Below are 20,586 nucleotides of genomic sequence, written 5' to 3'. Positions count from 1 at the left end.
ACTTTAGCCATTCTTCTTCTCCCTCCACTCTAACCCAAGCCAAAACTTTTGTGCAAACATTAACACTTGTTTTCAAACATTAGAAACCTAAGCATTATACTTTTGATTTTCAAACTTTCTTTTCATAACACTTATTTTGAATTGAATCTTTAAGTCAACTTTGACCATATTTTGTAAATACTTTTCATTGGTAAATATAACCCACTCAAATGCTTTTGTGGTTTCAATGGCAACTTTCTTATCAAAAACCTTTCATAACCTTTAGCTATTAGGTTTGAGTTATCTTAGTGGATGATATAATACTCACCTATATCCTTAGTGATGGACAATGTGTCTTCCATCCATATTAAAGGGTTAACCCCTCACTAGCATGTTGAAGTTATCTTCACATGGTGGATTTGTGGTTTTAGGTTGAGTTTTCTCCCTTGGATAACAAAAGACCTTAAGGCTTTTGGACCAATCAATTCACCAACTTGTTTTGACATTTTTACCCGGAACTACGAGGTTTTGATCCTAATATTTTTTAAGATGGTACGTAGGCAGTGGGTTTATCCATTCAAACAAAATTGTAAATAATTTGTATATTCTTCTCTCATCTCTCCAATAATGTTTGCACAAAATAATTTTTCACAAAATACCAACCTTACAACAAGTGTGAAAAGGGATCCCTAGGAGTACCTAGGATGTTTTGGGTGCTAAAAACCTTCCCATTGCATAACCAACCCCCTTACCCCGATCTCTGACATTTTTACTAGTTTTTGATTCGATAAAAATATTAGGTCTTTCTTCGCTTTCTAACCATTCCTTTAGATAAATAGAAGTGCGGTGGCGACTCGACTTGTATGATTTACTTTTGATTTAGTCAATAAATCTAAAGGTAAGGAATACCCCGCTACAGAAAAGTGGCGACTCTGTTGGGGAAGTTTGCCTAGTGGGTTTTGCCTACTTTTCATATTTGTTGTATTGTATTGTATATTATTTTGTGACATATTTTTGTGCAATTTGGGATTACTGTATTGTATGTAATGATTGAATTGCTTGATATACTAATTGCTTGTATGCTTGGTGATCTTTGTGAGATGAGGTCTATACCCGAACTCGAGTGCACTTAGGATAGGAGAATGGCATAGTCTTATCAACTTGTGTGGAGTTATTCCTTAGCAAGTTGACTTGCAAGCCCATTCACTTGGTGGAGGTCATGTTGGGATCAATAATGTCACACGAGTAGTCGTGGTTAGACATTACCCTTTCCAATACAGACCTTAGAAGCCAAGGACCTTAGTTTACCAAGCCCATTGTCGCATCTCGAAAAATACGATTCCTCGCGATGGTCGCGGAAAATTTTTATGTTCGAACAGAGTCGCCACCGAACTTTATTTATCCCAATGAAGGAATAGGAAAATATCGATAAAACCTTTAGAAATAAGAATAATGGTCGTCGCAACCATATTCGGGTTCGGGAGTCGATTACGTAAGGGGAAGGTATTAGCACCCCTCACGTCCGTTGTACTCAACGGGAACCTTTTAGTCCAATTTGCTATTTGAATGTTAATTACATGTTATTTGCTTTTCTTCGGGTAATTAGAATTGATGATAGATATGGGTGAAGACCTCAGGAGGAGAACGGGGAGGTTTCTTTTTAGTGTGCTCGCGAAGATCCAGCAATCTCCTGCCTATGTATCCTTATGGTATAATAAGGAAATCAGAGCATTCGTAGTTCGGGAAACTACGGTCTTTGTTGGTGTCTTTTAATGAACGACTGTGTAGATCGCGTTCTAAAGGCTAAACGCTGGCTTGTCTACTCCCGGCGGAGGCTTAAGCATTAGTTTGTTATGCGCATTAGAAAGGATTAATAGTGTTCTTTTGAAAAGAATTTTAAGTTGTGGGTCGCACGGGGGCGAGACATTAGTTTGATTTGTTAAGGTGTTTTAAAGAACGACAAAAGATTGAGCAATGTGGTGTACACCAATCGACCAATTCTTTCGAGGAGTAATAAGGCGTACGCCTTCTACTCCTTTTTTGTTCGATTAATTAAAAGTTTGTTTGTGGATGTTGAATATGCACGGTAGTGAGGCGTACTCCTCCTACTTTCTTATTCAAAGAATAATGAGGCGTACGCCACCTATTCCCTTATCCAAGTTTATTTAAAGTGTTTTAATCGGAAGTCGATAATTTGTGCAATATGGCGTACGCCAATTATTCAAATAATCGAGAGATGGCGAGGCGAACGCCTCCTATCTCTTATCACCCGAGGTTTAATTTGTAAAAGATATGTTTTTAGATATTGTATTTGATTTGCGAAAATAGTTTGGATTTATTCGATTGTGTTTTAATTTGACGACGAAGATTCGAGCAATGTGGCGTACGCCATTTATTCGAATAATCGAGAGATAATGGAGCGGATGCTCATTAATCTCCTTTTCACTTAAAGATTAATTATAAAAATAGAGACTTTTAGAATAATTAATTGATTGGGGGAGTAATTTGATTTTAAGAGTTTTTTAGGGTTTTAATTAAATGACGAAAATTTGAGCAATATGGCGTACGCCAATTATTCGAATAATCGAGAGATAATAAAGCGGAAGCTTACTATTCTCCTTTTCATTCAAAATTAATTTAAATAATGCTTTTAGGATTTGTGATTAAATTGAGAAAATAATTTTAATTTTATAGAGTTTTTTAGGGTTTTAATTAAATGACGAAAATTCGAGCAATTTGGCGTACGCCGATTATTCGAATAATCGAGAGATAATAAAGCGGAAGCTTACTATTCTCCTTTTCATTCAAAATTAATTTAAATAATGCTTTTAGGATTTGTGATTAATTTGAGAAAATAATTTTAATTTTATAGAGTTTTTTAGGGTTTTAATTAAATGACGAAAATTCGAGCAATATGGCGTACGTCAATTATTCGAATAATCGAGAGATAATAAAGCGGAAGCTTACTATTCTCCTTTTCATTCAAAATTAATTTAAATAATTCTTTTAGGATTTGTGATTAATTTGAGAAAATAATTTTAATTTTATAGAGTTTTTTAGGGTTTTAATTAAATGACGAAAATTCGAGCAATATGGCGTACGCCAATTATTCGAATAATCGAGAGATAATAAAGCGGAAGCTTACTATTCTCCTTTTCATTCAAAATTAATTTAAATAATTTTGGGAGAGTATATTAATTAAATATGTTGAATTAGGAGTAATATGTTTTGAGAAAGATCATTTGGTATTAGACCAAAATCAAATTTATTTTAGAAAGTAAAGTAAATTATTTGTTGATATTAACCTTTAATCCACCATTCGATTAGTTATAATATCCTAATGAAATAAAAAAAAATAAAAAAAATCGAAAGCGAACGAATGAATATCCTTATTTAGTCATAGTTATTTTAATTGAGATATTTGGCAAATAATGCACATATTAAGTAAAATAAATATGAATGTGTGGGAAATGAGAAAAAGGTGAAATTCTTGAAATAGTGGACCAGAAGAGGCCCAACAGAGGACCTCAAAAATGTGCGGCTTCGCAACGGGCCCTAAGGCCCAAAAGAAACTCCTTTACATTTAAAAAAAAACAAGTTACAGCAATCTGAAATGTGGAAGGTGAATAGGCCTTGAATTCGAAAATAATCCGCTTACTACCAAGTGAAAGGCAGTTGTACAACTACTTGAAACATGTGGCGGCTAAAAGCCTTTTGGCCTTCCCAACTGTAGAAAACAAATTAAATTCACCAGCTAGCTGGCCTTGAATAATGCAATCACTAATGACTATTCATATATATTAAAACCAAATAAACCCATTTTATTAATTACATTATTTGTTTAAAAGAAGTTTCCTTTGGAAACTGGAATCAACCGCATTTCTGCATCAGATTTCACAAAGAATCTAACCCAACCTTGATGAGCATCACAAATCTAACACACATGCAAACAATCGATCATACCCTAGATCCCAAGTTTACCAAATTGAAACCTAACATTCAAAACAGAGCGCACATGAATGGAGCAATATGGGACGCAAGGAGCTTCGATGGCATATTCAAAGCGATAATAGAGATTAATACACTCATTCAACAAATATCCAGTTATTTATGCATTACGGTAAAAGTAGAAACATCGATTCAATATTGAGTGAATAACAACTATGTTAGAGATCTTAGCATGAAGTGAGTAAATGGGGAAGAAGAAGTACCGACGGAAGGAGATCTGAAGCTTTCGACCACTTAAACTCCGATGACTCTTCGAGCAAAAATCTCTCCAAGTCCCCGGTAAGCTCCGTTCGGTTTCTCTTTTCGCCTTTCTTCGTTTTCCTTCACTGACTTTGGGTGTCTCTCGGCTTTGCAGTGGCTTCAGCTCAGTTTTCTCAAAGTTCTAATGATGAACTTTGAGTGAACTTTGGGAGTATTGAGCTTTGGTGAATGGGTGTGAGGGAAATCTCAAAGTCCTCCAAATTGATGTGGTCCCTCAAATGAAAGGATAAGGTTTTGTCTGTAATGCATCTACGGTAACCATCTCTTTTCACTTTTCACTGCAGTAATTGTCCTGTTTTATCCATGTATGATTTCCTTATGACAGGTTTTTTTTACTGGTGTGTGGTTTTGAAAAATAAGGAATTGATTCGTTTTGCACCCAAATCTTCTCAAGTGTTGTTCGACTGTCTTTGGATTCTGCTAGCGGGTTTTGTAACCTGAAGAAATGCGCACAGACGACATCGAAACTAGGTGTCCCTTTGAGGTGGCCTGCAGGTGAGGTTCACTCCCTTTTCTAATATGACTTTTATTAATGACCTTCTACACATGTATGTGTAAATGTTGATTGGGATTCAACTTGTGTTTGAATTTCGCGTCCTGACTCGCATCTTTGTTGGATTATGCAGACTGGTTTTGGCGAGTCGAGACGACAGAATATCTCATGACTCACGTCTCTTTGCAGGAATGTTCCGCAACAGGTAATGTCTCGTATTCATAGCTATGTTTCGACCTCACACTACACCTTTCTAGGTTGGCTCCTCTTAATTTGCCGGTTTTTGTTTCTGTGGAAGCATTGCGCGGGATTATCATGATCCTTCTCATACTGACGCCATGTTATTAGCGAGAGGTATTGATATGCAGCTGGTTCATATGATGGTAAACGTATCAACCTATCCTTTTAACCCTTTTATGCTACAACCTGCAACGACCTAGAATTATGAGATTATGTCTTCGTTATCTTGCATGTGCAGATTCGACTGGCTTGCTACAACATGGATCCATTGGATTACCATACGAGGGGTCTTGGTCACATGTGCATAATGGAAATGTCTCCACCTGATTGTAGTTTGCTTGTTACTAGTGAACTGTTTTCTCTTAGGAAGAGTGAGGTAAATCAATCATTGCCCTTCTAGTTTTCTTTCCATAGGCCAAAGACATTCCTTTCCAACCATGAGAACTGACTCAATGTCACTAATAATCGTAACCATCTGCAACTGGTTCAACATATGTAGTTCCATGGCGTCCCGATTCTCAACCTGACCATGCTTAATCGGGTAGGTGAGATTACACGTGCTACTAGACCAAACCTTAGAAAGTGCGTCATCTCCAATGAAGAAATCAAGATCAACCATGACACTAACATTATGCTGTGCAATCCAATTTCCTTCGGAAGAACTCCTTGATTGATTCAGAAGCGACTTATTAATTGCAACAACACTAGGGACCATAAATCAAGGTTCAACATTACCAGCAAGTCCCTTGGTAGCCTTTGGTTTTATGTATCGGGTTGGTTGTGGCTATTGCAACGCGGCTTGGATCAAATGGCTTTACTATGTATTTGTTTATGCTTTTTCACTGCATCTGTCATTGGCTTGCTGTTTGTATAAGTGTGGGGTGCTGTTGTTTTGCAGGTCTCCGTTTTGGATGATGTTTACGGATAACAGACCATGGCATGCCGCAGGTCTGATGTACTTGACCTTGAATGGCAATGCAAGTTGAGTAGGCTTACTGGAATGGAAATGCACTCTTGTTTAGAATTTAACTCCTTTCACTAATGCCCCTCTGATTTTCTTCTGTTGCAGGTGCAGTTGCCCTTGAGCATACATGGATGAATTTCCTCTTTGAGATGCTCCTCATGGCTTGTGGCTTCGTTCTCATAACATGCTTCTGTCACATTACACGACTTCCATAGGATGCAGAATGTTTGTATTGATCTTCTACTGTTGCTCACATGTTATTCATATGGTTGGCCACATGTTTTTCATATTGTTGCTCACATGTTGTTCATATTATGTTCAGTATGAGTGTAGGCAAATGGTCATTGCGTATGTCTGTAAGGTTTTGAACTGGTTTTGGACAGGTTAAGTCATCTTATACAGGTGGATCCACAACTTAACGGGAATGGACCGGACACGGAAGATCAACAATTAGATGCCTCTTATTCAGAACTTAATCTTTCTTGACTCAAGTGATGTAACATGGACAATTGAGGCTTAGGTCTTTTTTTTTAGGAAATGGTCAATAACTGGTTTGTTGGAATTTGGCCAACCTTTGTAGAGGATTTGTCAATTCCTTATGATTTTGTAATGATGATTTTGTAATTCCTTATGATTTTTTTTTAGGAAAAGTGAATTGTAATTGTATGATTTTTAAAGGTGCATGAAACAGTTTTTGTGAAGTGAAATGTAGACAGAAAATGGTTATGGAATTCAGGATTGTTTCAGATTAGTGTTGTATGCAAGATACTTTTGCTGGAGGTTGAACCCGGCTGCAATTCGCCTTAGCCGTGACATCATTATTCACAGCTTGCCTTATGCTGTAGTTTGGATCATTTGTAGCCTCATCTTGCTTTGGCTACGTTTGCTGGTTCGTTCATAGCAGGGCTCATGTTGACGACACATTATGCGGCATGATTATCATTCACACCTTGGTCTGTTTGTCTTTTGTTAGTGTTTATGGCAGGATGGTTCAAACGGTCATGTTAACACGGTTGGAACAAAGAGTCCGCACACCAATGGCTCGTACAAATATCAAAGTTTCTAATTGGTAACTTGGGATAGAGATGAGTTGTACTCTTTGTCAATAATACCGCACTCCTTAGTTTTGTTTCAAATAATGCACTTTGATGGATTGTAATGATGTTTGTTTTTTTGAATGAAGTTCTACTGCTTTTGTTATTTGGATCTTGAACTTTGCCACATTATAAACCATTGTCGTAGAGGGACCGTAATAAACATGGGAATGGATCGACATGAGATTTGTAAAGGACCAAAAATGATGCGCTCACACACCAAACAAAATGCTTCGACAAATTAATTTACAACTTGTACTTATGGACCAATGCACCATTTGAACTCAACGATGCGTAAATTCTCCTGGGTACTTTGTGAATGGAGTGCTGGACGATATATGGGGAGGCTATAACATGACAAAAGAGGATGTCCCACAAGCAACTAAATCTTGTTCCATGTTCGTCATAGAACCTTAAGGGATTCTAGATTCCTATATATAACTTGGCCCAAGTCCATTACACAGAGATGTGGAAATCAAGGTTTGATAGTTAAAAAAAAAATATGTCGTGGTATCCGTGAGAAAAATAAAACCGGGACAAAATCGGGGTATGATAGCTGCCCCTATATAATTACAATAAACTAGAAAGCAGAAATGACAGTAGTCTTCATGCGTTCATAGTGAAAGGTAATTAAATACAAGAAGACCTGAGTTTTGTCCTTTGAAATGGAAGGAATAATTTCTTAAAGAGAAAATGTAGTGAGAAATACAGTATGAGGAGGAATCGTCAGCACAGTATCGTGGATAATTACAATCGAAGTATCCCATTAAAGGAATGATACCCCAATTGTATCCAAGACTGTCTGATAATGAGCAGAACAATGTTTCTAAAAATGAATGAGACTCTTCATGTTGATGAAGCAGCATCTCAAACAGTAAAGAAAATGAGATTTTCTATATCAAGTCGAAGCAGCATCTTATTTGATAGAATAAAGATATTCCGAACAAAAGAATGATACCTTAATTGGATCTAAGACTCTTCGAGGATACTAGAGAAGTATCTCAAAAGAAAAACTGGAATGAGACTCCTCATATTTGATGAGACATCATCTCAAACAGCAAAAGATGAGATTCTCTGTATCGAGTCGAAGCAGCATCTCATGTGATAGAATTAAGATACTCCGAACAAGGGAAAGATACCTTAATTGAATCTAAGACTCTTCGAGGATACTAGAGCAGTATCTCAAAAGAAAAACTGGAATGAGACTCCTCATATTGATGAGACAGCATCTCAAACAGCAAAAGATGAGATTCTCTGTATCGAGTCGAAGCAGCATCTCATGTGATAGAATTAAGATATTCCGAACAAGGGAATGATACCTTAATTGAATCTAAGACTCTTCGAGGATACTAGAGCAGTATCTCAAAAGAAAAAACTGGAATGAGACTCCTCATATTGATGAGACAGCATCTTAAACAACAAAAGATGAGATTCTCTGTATCGAGTCGAAGCAGCATCTCATATGATAGAATTAAGATATTCCGAACAAGGGAATGATACCTTAATTGAATCTAAGACTCTTCGAGGATACTAGAGCAGTATCTCAAAAGAAAAAGTGGAATGAGACTCCTCATATTGATGAGACAGCATCTCAAACAGCTAAAGATGAGATTCTCTGTATCGAGTCGAAGCAGCATTTCATATGATAGAATTAAGATATTCTGAACAAGGGAATGATACCTTAATTGAATCTAAGACTCTTCGAGGTTACTAGAGCAGTATCTCAAAAGAAAAACTGGAATGAGACTCCTCATATGGATGAGACAGCATCTCAAACAGCAAAAGATGAAATTCTCTGTATCGAGTCGAAGCAGCATCTCATATGATAGAATTAAGATATTTCGAACAAGGGAATGATACCTTAATTGAATCTAAGACTCTTCGAGGATACTAGAGCAGTATCTCAAAAGAAAAACTGGAATGAGACTCTTCATATTAATGAGACAGCATCTCAAACAATAATGAAAATGAGATTCTCCATATAAATGAAGTAATATCTCAAAGAATGAATGTCTGTTGGGGGGATATTTTTAGAAAAGATTACTTTTGGAGGAAACCTGTTGAAGAAGCTCTGCAGGGAAGAAGCTCACAAGAGACCTTTAGGGTAACCTCTTCTTGGGGAGCAGTGGTAGCAAAGAAAATGCTGGGAATATCACTATCACCCACGAAGTTGAGAGAAATGACTGGCCAGGAAATGATTCCATGAGCATATGTAGGGTAATAACATTATTTGGGAAATGAGGAAAATCTAGAATAGACGTGAATGACCTTAGATCCTTATCATATTATGTTTGATTTTCGTAAGATGTTCCACTTTGGGTGGAAATGCCATGCATGGGAGGATGCCTGAGGTGTATGCATTATGTATTTGCTGGGGATATTTAACTGTGCATATAGGAATGCGAATCGTATAAGGCTATGCATATGGATGCCAATGATTAATATGATTACTTCTTGGTGAATCTTCCTATTTGGTAGGAAAATTATGTATGTAATTGATGCACATGGCGCATGTGATTCATGCGGGTATGCGAATGGATAATTCGGATTTGCCCTGGTTAGGGCGTTTTTTCTTTGGGTGATGGTGCCAGTGGTGAGGACTTTTGTTATGATGGAGATCAAAATTTGATGCCCCACTGGGTGATTTTGGGAATATATCCGGGGTGCCCCAAATCACTGAAGGGTTCAGACTTCTCAACACGCAATACTCCAACTACGATTTAATGTTTCTGTTGGAAATGCATTAGAGACTTGCCCCGGTTTGGCTATACCATGAGTATATTTTTGAGAGGTGTTGATTAGCAATTGGAATAGACATAGGTGCCTGCACACAATCCTACACCTCTATGAAAAAAAAGAGCAAACTGGGAGACCAAGAGGTTTATCCTTGCAACATTTCAAAAGCAATTTTATTACTACATTTAATTATGTGTTTTTATTTTCTCCAAAATCTTTAAGAGTGATGTTTATCAAAGATAAAGGTGCTTTGCAAACAAACAGATAAAATGCAAAATAATTTGGGCACAACTTTTGTCGAGAAAATTTCTCTTTTATTGATTTGACCCTTGAATGGGCGATTGTACATAAAGATGCAATTCCTTAATGAGGTAATTGATGTGTGTAGAAACAAAGCGGCAATAAAACTGAGTTCCTATTGAGTCTCCACACTGCTATGATCCTTATGACTTTGATAATCCGAGCACCTCGCCTTTGGTAAGGTCAGGTAGGTTGATTCTTTGTCTTCGAGGGACATGCTAGACGCCTGAAAGTACAGTTCTTTGCCTTTGAATTAATCCCTAACTTTTGCCTGGATCTCCCTTTCGGGTTTTCGATCCACCAGGATACCCATTTTTTCCTGAGCCGCCCTTTCGGGTTTTCAACTCAGCGGGTCAAATCTTTTTTATTTTTATCCCTAATTTTTGCCTGGATCGCCCTTTCAGGTTTTCGATCCACCGGGATAGCCATTTTTGCCTAAATCGCCTTTTCAGGTTTTCGATTTAGCGGCTTTTATCATTCCACTTTTCTAGGAAAAGTACTTTTTAACGGCATCAACATTGGTAGGAAGTGGCAATTCATCACCATCCATAGTTGCCAAGATTAGAGCGCCTCCAGAAAAGGCTCTGACCACCACAAATGGACTTTCATAATTTGGTGTCCACCTCCCCCTAGAGTCCTTGTGAATGGGCAAGATTTTCTTCAGCACCAAATCACCCTCTTGAAACACCCTGGGACGGACTTTCTTGTCGAATGCCTTATTAAGACGCCTCTGATAGAGTTGACCATGACCTAGCGCTTTCAAGCGTTTCTCCTCAATAAGGTTAAGCTCGTCGTACCTTGATTGAACCCATTCTGCCTCGTCTAGCTTAGCCTCCATTAAGACTCTCATCGAGGGAATCTCCACCTCTATGGGAAGAACTGCTTCCATGCCGTATACTAAGGAGTATGGGGTTTCCCCTGTTGAAGTTCGTACTGACATACGATAACCATGTAACGCAAAAGGTAGCATCTCATGCCAATCCTTATACGTGACTACCATCTTCTGGATGATCTTCTTGATATTTTTGTTCGCAGCTTCAACAACCCCATTCATCTTAGGTCGATATGGTGACGAGTTGTGATGCTCGATCCTGAACGTTGTGCATAACTCCTCCATGGTCTTGTTGTTGAGATTGGACCCATTATCAGTGATGATTTTGTTGGGAACCCCATATCGGCATATGATGTTGTTCTTTAAGAAACATGCGACTACGTGCTTTGTGACATTCGCATACGATGCGACTTCCACCCATTTAGTGAAGTAGTCTATGGCCACCAAGATAAATCTATGCCCATTAGATGCTTTGGGTTCTATCATCCCGATCATGTCGATGCCCCACATAGAGAAAGGCCAAGGTGATGCTATAACATTCAGCGGGGTAGGCGGTACATGTATTTTGTTAGCATAGATTTGGCATTTGTAACAGGTTCTGGTGTAATGATAACAGTCGGCTTCCATCGTTAACCCGTAGTAACCTGCCCTCAGGATTTTCTTCGCCATGGAGTGCCCATTTGCATGTGTGCCGAAAGACCCTTCGTGTATGTCCTTCATAAGCTGATTAGCTTCTTGTTCGTCCACACACCTCAACAAAACCATGTCATAATTTTGCTTGTACAATACTTCCCCATTCAAGTGGAACTTCGATGCCAGTCTCCGGAGGGTCCTTTTGTCAAGGCTAGAGGCCTCTGCCGGGTATTCCTGTTTCTCTAGATACCGTTTGATGTCAAAGAACCAGGGTTTACCATCTGGCTCTTCTGCTGTCGTCAGGCAATGCGCGGGTTCATCAAAACGCCTAATTTCATTGTGAGGCTGATGGTTGGGCCATATCAACTTGTACATGGAAGCCAAGGTTGCTAAAGCATCTGCCATCTGATTCTCTTCTCGAGGAATATGAGAGAAAGTGATTTTGTCGAATTTTGGAAGTAAGTTCAGCACGTAATCCCGATATGGAATTAGGTTGGCTTGTCTTGTTTCCCAATCACCTCTGATCTAATGTATCACCAGGGCGGAATCCCCAAATACTTCTAGCACCTTAATCTTCAACTCAATAGCTTCTTCCAACCCTAGTATGCAAGCTTCATACTCAGCCATGTTATTTGTGCAGGTAAAACAGAGCTTTGCAGTGAATGGTAGATGGAAATTCTTGGGAGACATCAACACTGCCCCAATTCCATGGCCTATTGCATTTGAGGCACCATCGAACATGAGAGTCCAGCCTGCTTTTGGCTCAAGATTCTCCTCATGTTCAGAGTCTTCAGCATCCTTGACAGCCATAATGTCCTCATCTGGGAAGTCAAACTTCAAAGGTTGGTAATCCTCCAATGGTTGGTGGGCAAGATGGTCTGCCAGTATGCTTCCTTTGATTGCCTTTTGTGCAACATATTGAATATCGTACTTTGACAACAACATCTTCCATCGAGCAATCCTACCGGTAAGAGCTGGTTTCTCGAATATGTACTTGATGGGATCCATTTTAGATACCAACCAAGTCGTGTGAGTCAGCATGTACTGTCTGAGACGTTTAGCGGCCCATGCGAGTGCACAACAAGTCTTCTCGAGTAAGGAATATCTGGTCTCACAATCATTAAACTTCTTGCTCAGATAATATATGGCATGCTCTTTTCTACCAGTCTCATCTTGTTGTCCCAATACACAACCCATGGACTCGTCGAGCACTGTTAAGTACATGATGAGTGGTCTCCCTTCTGCAGGGGGCATCAGGATCGGTGGCTCTTGTAAGTATTCTTTAATTTTATCGAAGGCTCTTTGGCAGTCATCATTCCACTCCACACCTTGATTCTTCCTCAGAAGCTTGAATATTGGTTTACATGTGGCAGTAAGATGAGAGATAAACCGAGCGATGTAATTCAATCTTCCCAAGAAACCATGGACTTCCTTCTCAGTCCTTGGTGCAGGCATATTCTGAATGGCTCGAACTTTGTCAGGATCTACCTCAATTCCCTTTTAGCTTACAATAAAGCCTAAAAGCTTCCCGGATCGAACCCCAAATGTGCATTTGTTAGGATTAAGTCTCAACCGAAACTTCCTCAAACGAGCAAACAGTTTCTCCAGATTAGTGATATGTTCCTCCTCTGTCTGGGATTTGGCAATCATGTCGTCAACATACACCTCGATCTCTTTATGAATCATATCATGAAAGAGAGTCACCATAGCGCGTTGATATGTTGCCCCAGCGTTCTTTAATCCAAACGGCATTACCTTGTAACAAAAGGTGCCCCAAGGGGTAATGAACGTGGTCTTCTCCATGTCCTCGGGATCCATTTTAATTTGGTTATATCCAGAGAATCCATCCATAAAGGAAAATACATAGAACTGGGATGTGTTATCTACCAATACATCGATGTGAGGTAATGGGAAATCGTCTTTGGGACTAGCTCTATTCAAGTCTCGGTAATCTACGCACATGCGGACTTTCCCATCTTTCTTTGGTACCGGTACAATGTTGGCAACCCATTGTGGGTACTTAGCGACTTCCAGGAAACCAGCGTCAAACTACTTTCTCACCTCTTCTCTGATCTTGAGAGCCATATCCGGTCGAGTTCTTCTTAGCTTTTGCTTGACGGCAGAGCATTCTTCTTTAAGGGGAAGCTTGTGGGTCACGATATCAGTGTCTAATCCGGGCATATCTTGGTATGACCATGCAAACACATCGTTATATTCATGGAGGAGCTCTATCAATCTAGTCTTTACTGCATCTTGAAGCGCGACGCCTACCCTTACTTCTCTTTTGTCTTCTTTTGTTCCCAGGTTGATAACTTCGACGTCCTCCTGGTGTGGTTGAATGACCTTCTCTTCTTGTCTAAGCAATCTGGCCAACTCTACAGGGAGTTCACACTCTTCCCCCACTTCATCTTCAGCTTGGTAGATCATACAATCAAAGTCATGCCAGACCCTAGCAATCAATGGTCTCGGTGGTGTTTCTGCATGTTATGATTTATGCAGTTTATTTAGAAAGTGCGTGCATAAAAATTGATGCCATTTTTTGTAAAAAAACGAAAGGAAAGGAACAAAAAATTGAATGCAAATCTCTATTTATTATGGATATAGAAACTCTTAAAAAAGATAAATGAGGCCCTACAACATGCCACTGTGCCTTGGGCAGAGCACATGGTTTTGTGTAAAATAATAAAATTACTTTTGAAAAAATTGAGGGACTTCCACAGCCTTCCAGTTTGTCAGTTCTTCATTAGGCGCGGCTTGTCGTATCCAGCTAGACACCCCTTCCTCGTGATCTTCAACATTGATCATTGCCACCTGGCTGCCAAAAATGTGGCCAGCGCTGATGAACGTTTCTTCTACAGGAGGAATTTGCTCTTTATCGTGTTGGTTACCGGCTTCAATTGACGATGGGTCATACCCTGACCCAAACTTGTCTCGCTTCTGGTTCACTTCCACCACTTTGCCCCAGTCTTGAGCATTTTCACTTTCCATCACAGCCTTAGCTCCTTGCCACGAGGCCATGGACGGTCCTGACTTCGGAGTCTCCAATGTTCGTTGGACAGCCATCATATTTACCACTTCCAAGGACTGGAATGGTGTCTCGGTTATCTCGCCATCCACTTCGATTTATCGGAAAGATGTTAAATGGCTAACCAAGATATCCTCCTCCCCTCCAATCACAATCATCTTGTCATTGGTAATGAATTTTAGCTTTTGGTGTAAAGTGGAGGTGACGACGCCTGCAGAGTGGATCCATGGTCTTACAAGTAGGCAACTATAACCGGGATGTATGTCCATAACTTGGAATGTGATATTGAAGAAGGTTGGGCCTATTTTGATTGGTAGGTTAACCTCTCCTATCACTGCTCGTCTTGAGCCATCGAATGCTTTTACAATTAGGGTACTGGGCTTCATATTCATCCCCTCCATCGGCAGCTTTATCAAGGTGGTTTTTGGCATGACGTTCAGTGAGGAACCTGTGTCTACTAACACCCTTGATAGTATAATGTCTATGCATTTCAAGGAGATATGTAGGGCCTTGTTATGGTTCTTTCCCTCAACTGGCAGTTCATCATCGTTAAACCCCAAAAAATTTCCAGTGGTTACGCAAGCTATCACGTCGTCAAACTGTTCTATCGTTATGTCTTTCGTGATATGTGTTGTGCTTAACACTTTCAGTAATGAACTCCTGTGCGCTTCTGAGTTGAGCAACAGAGATAACATGGAGATTTTTTAAGGTGTTTGATTTAACTGGTCCACCACTTTATAATCACTTTTCTTGATTATCCTTAGAAATTCCTCAGCCTCCTCACGAGTGACCGCAGCTTTAGGAGACAAATGCATTTCTTGCATTTCTCGACTAGGGACAGGGATTTGGATAGGAGTAGCAACTTCTTTCCCTTTGGCTTTTGTAGAAGCATCAACAGCCCTTGGCGCGAACACTCGGCCACTACGCGTCATCCCGGCTGGCCCCACAATTGAGGTAACGTTTGGTTCGTTGATTACCATGGGTCGGTCTTCCTGCCCTTGCTTAAAAGCTCTGGACTGATATATCCATGGTACCGCCTTCTCATCCTTATACGCGAACGGTGCTGGAAACTCTATCACCAATGGGTTTATGGGGATTTCCACATTAACCTCATCATAATGGATGGCCACATTAACCCCATTGAAAGGGATGTCCACGTTAACCTCATCATAAAGGATGTCTACCACGACAGTTATCTCTTCCTCTTCTTTGTTATTAACACGGCGATTTATCTGTAACTCGCCTTGATCCAGCATTTGTTGTATAGAATTCCTCAACCCTTTATCATTCTCATCATTGACTAGCCCCTCTGGAACTAGAACACTTTTTAGCAGCTGTGCCCCTATCCTGGTGATAGGGGTTTGAATCTCTTCAACCTTAAGAATCAGTTCTCCCTGATCACTCTCCTCTATGGCACTGACGGAAGTATCTCCATGTGTTGGCATGGGATTAGTGTTCACGTTCGGGCGTCTCGGAGTGAAGGTAACAACTTTTGCTTCAATCAGGTCTTGTACCCTATTTTGGAATGCAAAACAATTTTCCAGGGTATGGCCGGGCGCTCCCATGTGAAATTCACAATGGGCGTTAGCATCATATCCTGGTGGATATGGAAAAACAACCGGTTTCAGCTCCCTCAATGTGAGAAGACCCTCCTTTTGCAAATATGGGAATATTTGACTATAAGGTACTGGTAGAGGGTCAAGCTGCCTTCTTGGAGGCCTTGGCCTGAATTGTCTTGGTGGTGCTGTATTCTGTTGTTGACGAGGTTGTTGATGATGTGGTTAATACATTGGTTGTTGTTGTATGGGTTGTTGATAAGGTATGAGTACCACGACAGCGACTTGGCCATATGAAGCTTGTTGCTTCCCCTTATATCCTCTAGATACAGCGTTCGTTTCACCCTCTTTTTTCTTTTGGAAGCCTCCAAAATACTTTTTCGGTGCGCTAGGGGTTGCCACGGCTCCTGAAATCTTTCCATCCCTCAGACCCTTTTCTATGCGATCTCCGATTGTGACCAGATGCGCAAAATCGGATGCTGCACTACTCACCAATCTATCAAAGAATGGGTTTTTCAGCGTGTCCACAAATATTCCAGTCATTTCCTTCTCAGACAATGGTGGCTCTACCTGAGCAGCCAACTCTCTCCATCGCTGGGTGTATTCTTTAAAGGACTCATTTTCTTTCATTGTCATCCCTTGCAACTGCATTCGGTCAGGTGCCATATCCAAATTATATTTGTACTGATGGAGGAATGCGTCAGCCAAATCTTCCCAGTTTTGAATCCGCCCTTGCTCTAAACTCATGTACCATCTCAGAGACGCTCCACTCAAACTATCTTGGAAACAGTGTATAAGCAGTTTGTCATTTTCGGTATGAGCAGCCATTTTCCTAAAGTACATCACTAGGTGACTTCTTGGGCAAGTCTGGCCTTTGTATTTCTCGAAATCAGGAGTTTTAAATTTAGCCGGGATGACCAAATTTGATACCAGACGCATGTTCATGGCAGAGGCGCCGAAGATATTATTCCCTTCAATAGCTTTGATCTTCTTTTCCAAGGCACGAAGCCTATCTGCAGCAGGGTCTGGAAGTGTCTTAGGCTTTGGTTGATCCGGCACATAGAAAGCTTCATACGGGTCATCTCCCATTTCGGACCCATAATGAGCAGGCGCCTCAGAAGGATCTGCACGATCCCCATCTCCTTTGCTTCCTACTGGTATATGAACCAGACTCTTCTTGGCGTGGACGAAGCTCTCGTCTTGGTGGACCAAACTTGATGGGTTATCATTCCTTCTAGCCTCAGCTTTTGCATCCGCAACCCTCTCTCTCTGGGCGATGGCGAGCATTGTTTCCAGCATTTGATCCATCTTCTCTTGGATCGTATTAATGTCTGACCTCATGGTAGCTTGGTTAGCCTCCACTTGCTCTAACGTCATCTTGTAATGGCTTCGCGTCTCGTACCGGTGTTGATTAGTCAGCGTTACTGGATAGAGGGCAAAAGGTTGGGTAAGTTTTTTTTTGTTTTTATGAAGCGTGATGCATAATGAGGATGCGAATGTTATGCATATTTTATTTTCAGGGAATTTTCATCACGGTTGTAGTTATATTAAGCATTTAGAGAAAACATAAAGTCAGGAAATAAAAATGAGGATCATCCTCCTCCATTCAAATGTTGAAAGTACGGAGTACAAAGGCATAACCACCCAAATTGATACAACTCAAATACTAACTGAATATAAGAAAAACAAAATAATCACATAGAAGTCTTTCGAGTTATGAGTTCTTCTAATTCAGACTTGAACCTCTTCACCATCCCTTCACACATCATAACAAAATGGATTACAGCAGGATGTGTGTCATGTTGGTCCAATCCTCCCACTGCCTCTCTCAACCTCCAAGGCATTTCTTGGGTCGTCCAGTTGCAGAATTGTACCAAACTGTTGAGCTTTGCATGGTACCCATCTTTGTCCGCTTGCAAGAAATTGATAGTTCTCCTAAAGGTATCGTAATCCTCAATGACTTGCTCTCTTTCCCTTAGCCATATCACACTGTCTTGATGGAATGCCTCGAATCTATCTTTCCAATGTTGAGCAACACCTCTAGCATCTTTTGCTTCTTGACATTTCTCGGCCCAAGTGATAGGTGTGACTCGAGAAGCTTAAAGGGCTCTTTCCTTAAGTCGGCGCTCGTGCTCGGCTTGGGTCTCAGCATTATGGAGGGAGATAGTGAGATCTTGTATTTGAGCCTCCAATATCTCTCTAACTTCTTTTTTCTCTTATGTAGCTCGTAGCCACCATCGCTTATTCTTTTGGCATTCTTTCTCAACTTGTCTCAACTGCTCTTTAATGGTTTCTAGGCAGTGGTCAGCTTGTTCCATGCTTATTTTCACTTTCTTTCTCTTATGTTCTTCCTTATCGACCTTTTCCTCAGTCGCTTCAAGTTGGGCCTTCTTCCTCTCTAGTTCCCACTTTATCTCATTTCTTTCATTTGAAACTTGCTGGAAGCTGGCCTGTAGCTCTTCATTTTTTCGTCCAAGTCTTGCTATAGTAGCTCTCAATGCTTCCACTTCTTCCATGGAGACAGGGATGGGTTCTGGTGGTGGAGGTTGAGTTGGAGGATCGAGGATGAATGGCAGTTTGATCTCTTGACTTCTTCTGGTGACCCATTGATGATATGGTTCTCTATCCCCTATAACACCCTTTCCTTTGTCTTGTCCTCTGAAGTGAACTTTCTCCCAGGCTCGGATAACCCTTCTCAGCATAACGGGATCCTCCATATCATGGAACACAAAACCTTCTAACAACTGGTCACCTGGTTTGTATGTGATAGGATAACCCAACTGCCTTACTGCTAAAACAGGATTGTAGTTAATGCACCCTTTTGACCCTATTAATGGTACATTCGGAAACTCTCCATAACTAGTAATTGTATCTCCCACATTCAAGCCATAAGGATACCAAATAATGGTATTTTCAGTGAGTCCTACTAACTTTTGAGACCACTCATATCCATCCATACTTTCAATTGTATCAACCTATTTGAACACATGAGAGACAAGCCATTGGTAAAGGAGTGGTATGCAACATAACATCAGTCCTCCCTTCTTCTCAAAGCGTAGGTGCAAGGTGTGATAAACATATGCTAGGAGTGCGGGTACTGGATCTTCGTTCTTAACCTTGACGGCCCAAAACACGCTAATAGCTGCTACATCAACTAACTTCTCCATGTTAGGAAATAACACTAATCCAAAAATAAGTAAAGCCATAATAGTATCATGGGCTTCCCACTTCTGGGCTTCAGCAAAGCCTTGAGCAGTTTTCTCCAGGTACTCTTGTGGAATTCCCTGTACCTTTCCCCAAATTTTGATGTTAGGGGTTAGATCTTTGACTGGGATGCTTAATACTTCTGCCAACTCTTCGGGTTCAGGGATTTGACCTAACCCCTTGTATGGTCCCTTCTTCTGCTTAGGAGAGTCCAATATTCTTCCAAATTCTTCCAAAGTCGGGGCCAACTGGAAATCTTTAAAGAGGAAACTTCTGAGTGATGGATCATAAAACTGGGCTAGTGCGGTAATAGCATCCTTTTGTACTGGTACTGACAACAACTGTAGAATCTTCCCATATTTGAGTGTGAATGCGTATCGACGGATGTTAGTCAACCCATCTCTGAATGCAATGAACTTCTTCACACACGGTACCTTAGCTTTGATTTGGAATGTTTTTTTCTTTTCTGACTCCATTTGTTCTTGAATGCTTAATTAATTGAAAATTTTGAAATTCCCTGAAAATAAAAAAGTGTGGAAATGATTTTGCTATGCTCATAATGAATGCAACATGATGTTTATGCAATGAAAGGGATCCAGGTTTCACATATATCACAAGGTTCAACTTAACAACGGTTCTATGTCTTTTACCCCATACATCAAGGATTTCTCCTAAGGTTATCTATTTTCATGATAAGAACTTAGAGTCATGGACCAAGTTCAGTCTTCCATCGCAATAATGGGCTAGCCACATTGAAATGGAAGTCCTGAATCGGTCTATTCTAAGTGGGATCCTCGTATTGTTCGAACAGGGTGTACACCCTTCGGTTCAATACTACACGATCGCCAATCATGAAGACGGACTTCAGTTTAAGATGAGGTTCCCAGAGTCATGGACCATGTTCAACGTTTCCTCGCAATGATGGGCTAGCCATATTATGATGGAAACTCTGAACAGATCTACTCTAGGTGGAGTTCTTGTATTGTCCCAATGAGGTGTACATCCCCCGGTTCAATACTACACAACTCCGGGTTCTAAGTTCTTCTCAAAGCTCGGGTACGGAGCTTATCTCACAACATGTGTCAAACACCATAGATCACCCAACATAATAGCAGAATAAATTACATAGCATAAATAATACATCAAGATATACAGAAGCAAATAAAAAGCGGTATTCTAACATATATAGCAAATTCACTAAGTTAGGTTTGGCTCTTTCTAGCTTGGAGCTAAGCTTGTCCCCAGCAGAGTCGCCATCTGT

At 40.2% G+C, this 20,586-nt stretch overlaps 2 protein-coding genes and 1 long non-coding RNA gene across 22 annotated transcripts; 1 reads left to right on the top strand and 2 right to left on the bottom strand.

Moving 5' to 3' along the window:
• Window positions 1-3,777: 3,777 nt before the first annotated feature.
• Window positions 3,778-4,340, bottom strand: LOC127118705 (uncharacterized). The gene is made up of 2 exons (XR_007802310.1): window positions 4,191-4,340; window positions 3,778-3,971 (listed from the first exon to the last, which is right to left on the bottom strand). It is a non-coding gene; the product is annotated as an uncharacterized LOC127118705 (long non-coding RNA).
• On the top strand, window positions 3,965-6,696 carry LOC127118703 (uncharacterized). 20 transcript variants are annotated; one of them, XM_051048954.1, is made up of 8 exons: window positions 3,965-4,266; window positions 4,343-4,502; window positions 4,609-4,743; window positions 4,875-4,946; window positions 5,040-5,130; window positions 5,220-5,357; window positions 5,481-5,962; window positions 6,051-6,696. In XM_051048954.1, exons 3-7 carry the CDS (start codon window positions 4,694-4,696, stop codon window positions 5,649-5,651), a joined length of 522 nt encoding a protein of 173 aa, XP_050904911.1. In that variant the 5' UTR covers window positions 3,965-4,266; window positions 4,343-4,502; window positions 4,609-4,693; the 3' UTR covers window positions 5,652-5,962; window positions 6,051-6,696. The 20 variants fall into 20 exon arrangements, 9 of the variants coding, with proteins under 9 accessions (XP_050904911.1, XP_050904913.1, XP_050904916.1 ...); XR_007802299.1 differs by having other exon boundaries at window positions 3,965-4,502; window positions 5,040-5,095; XR_007802308.1 differs by having other exon boundaries at window positions 3,965-4,502; window positions 4,875-5,124; window positions 5,481-5,704; window positions 5,880-5,929.
• Window positions 6,697-18,337: 11,641 nt separating this feature from the next.
• Window positions 18,338-19,801, bottom strand: LOC127122467 (uncharacterized). Its single transcript, XM_051052802.1, has 2 exons — window positions 19,220-19,801; window positions 18,338-19,096 (listed from the first exon to the last, which is right to left on the bottom strand). The coding sequence occupies exons 1-2, from the start codon at window positions 19,799-19,801 to the stop codon at window positions 18,338-18,340; spliced, it is 1,341 nt and encodes a 446-aa protein (XP_050908759.1).
• Between the last annotated feature and the right edge of the window lie 785 nt (window positions 19,802-20,586).

The sequence above is a fragment of the Lathyrus oleraceus genome, chromosome 2 (assembly GCF_024323335.1).
Source record: "Lathyrus oleraceus cultivar Zhongwan6 chromosome 2, CAAS_Psat_ZW6_1.0, whole genome shotgun sequence".
Classification (NCBI taxonomy): Eukaryota; Viridiplantae; Streptophyta; class Magnoliopsida; order Fabales; family Fabaceae; genus Lathyrus; species Lathyrus oleraceus.
The sequence above is the reverse complement of the archived record's forward strand: the minus strand, read 5'-3'. Positions and strand labels throughout refer to the sequence as shown.

What these genes read in the sequence shown, in the direction of transcription:
- LOC127118703 (XM_051048954.1), top strand. Translation starts at nt 4,694, where the DNA reads ATGCGCACAGACGACATCGAAACTAGGTGTCCCTTTGAGGTGGCCTGC. An exon ending in CCCTTTGAGGTGGCCTGCAG is followed by an intron (nt 4,744 to 4,874) that starts GTGAGGTTCACT and finishes TGGATTATGCAG; the next exon opens with ACTGGTTTTGGCGAGTCGAG. An exon ending in GCAGGAATGTTCCGCAACAG is followed by an intron (nt 4,947 to 5,039) that starts GTAATGTCTCGT and finishes TTTCTGTGGAAG; the next exon opens with CATTGCGCGGGATTATCATG.
- LOC127122467 (XM_051052802.1), bottom strand. Translation starts at nt 19,801, where the DNA reads ATGGAGTCAGAAAAGAAAAAAACATTCCAAATCAAAGCTAAGGTACCG. An exon ending in AGGTTAAGAACGAAGATCCA is followed by an intron (nt 19,097 to 19,219) that starts GTACCCGCACTC and finishes GTGTTCAAATAG; the next exon opens with GTTGATACAATTGAAAGTAT.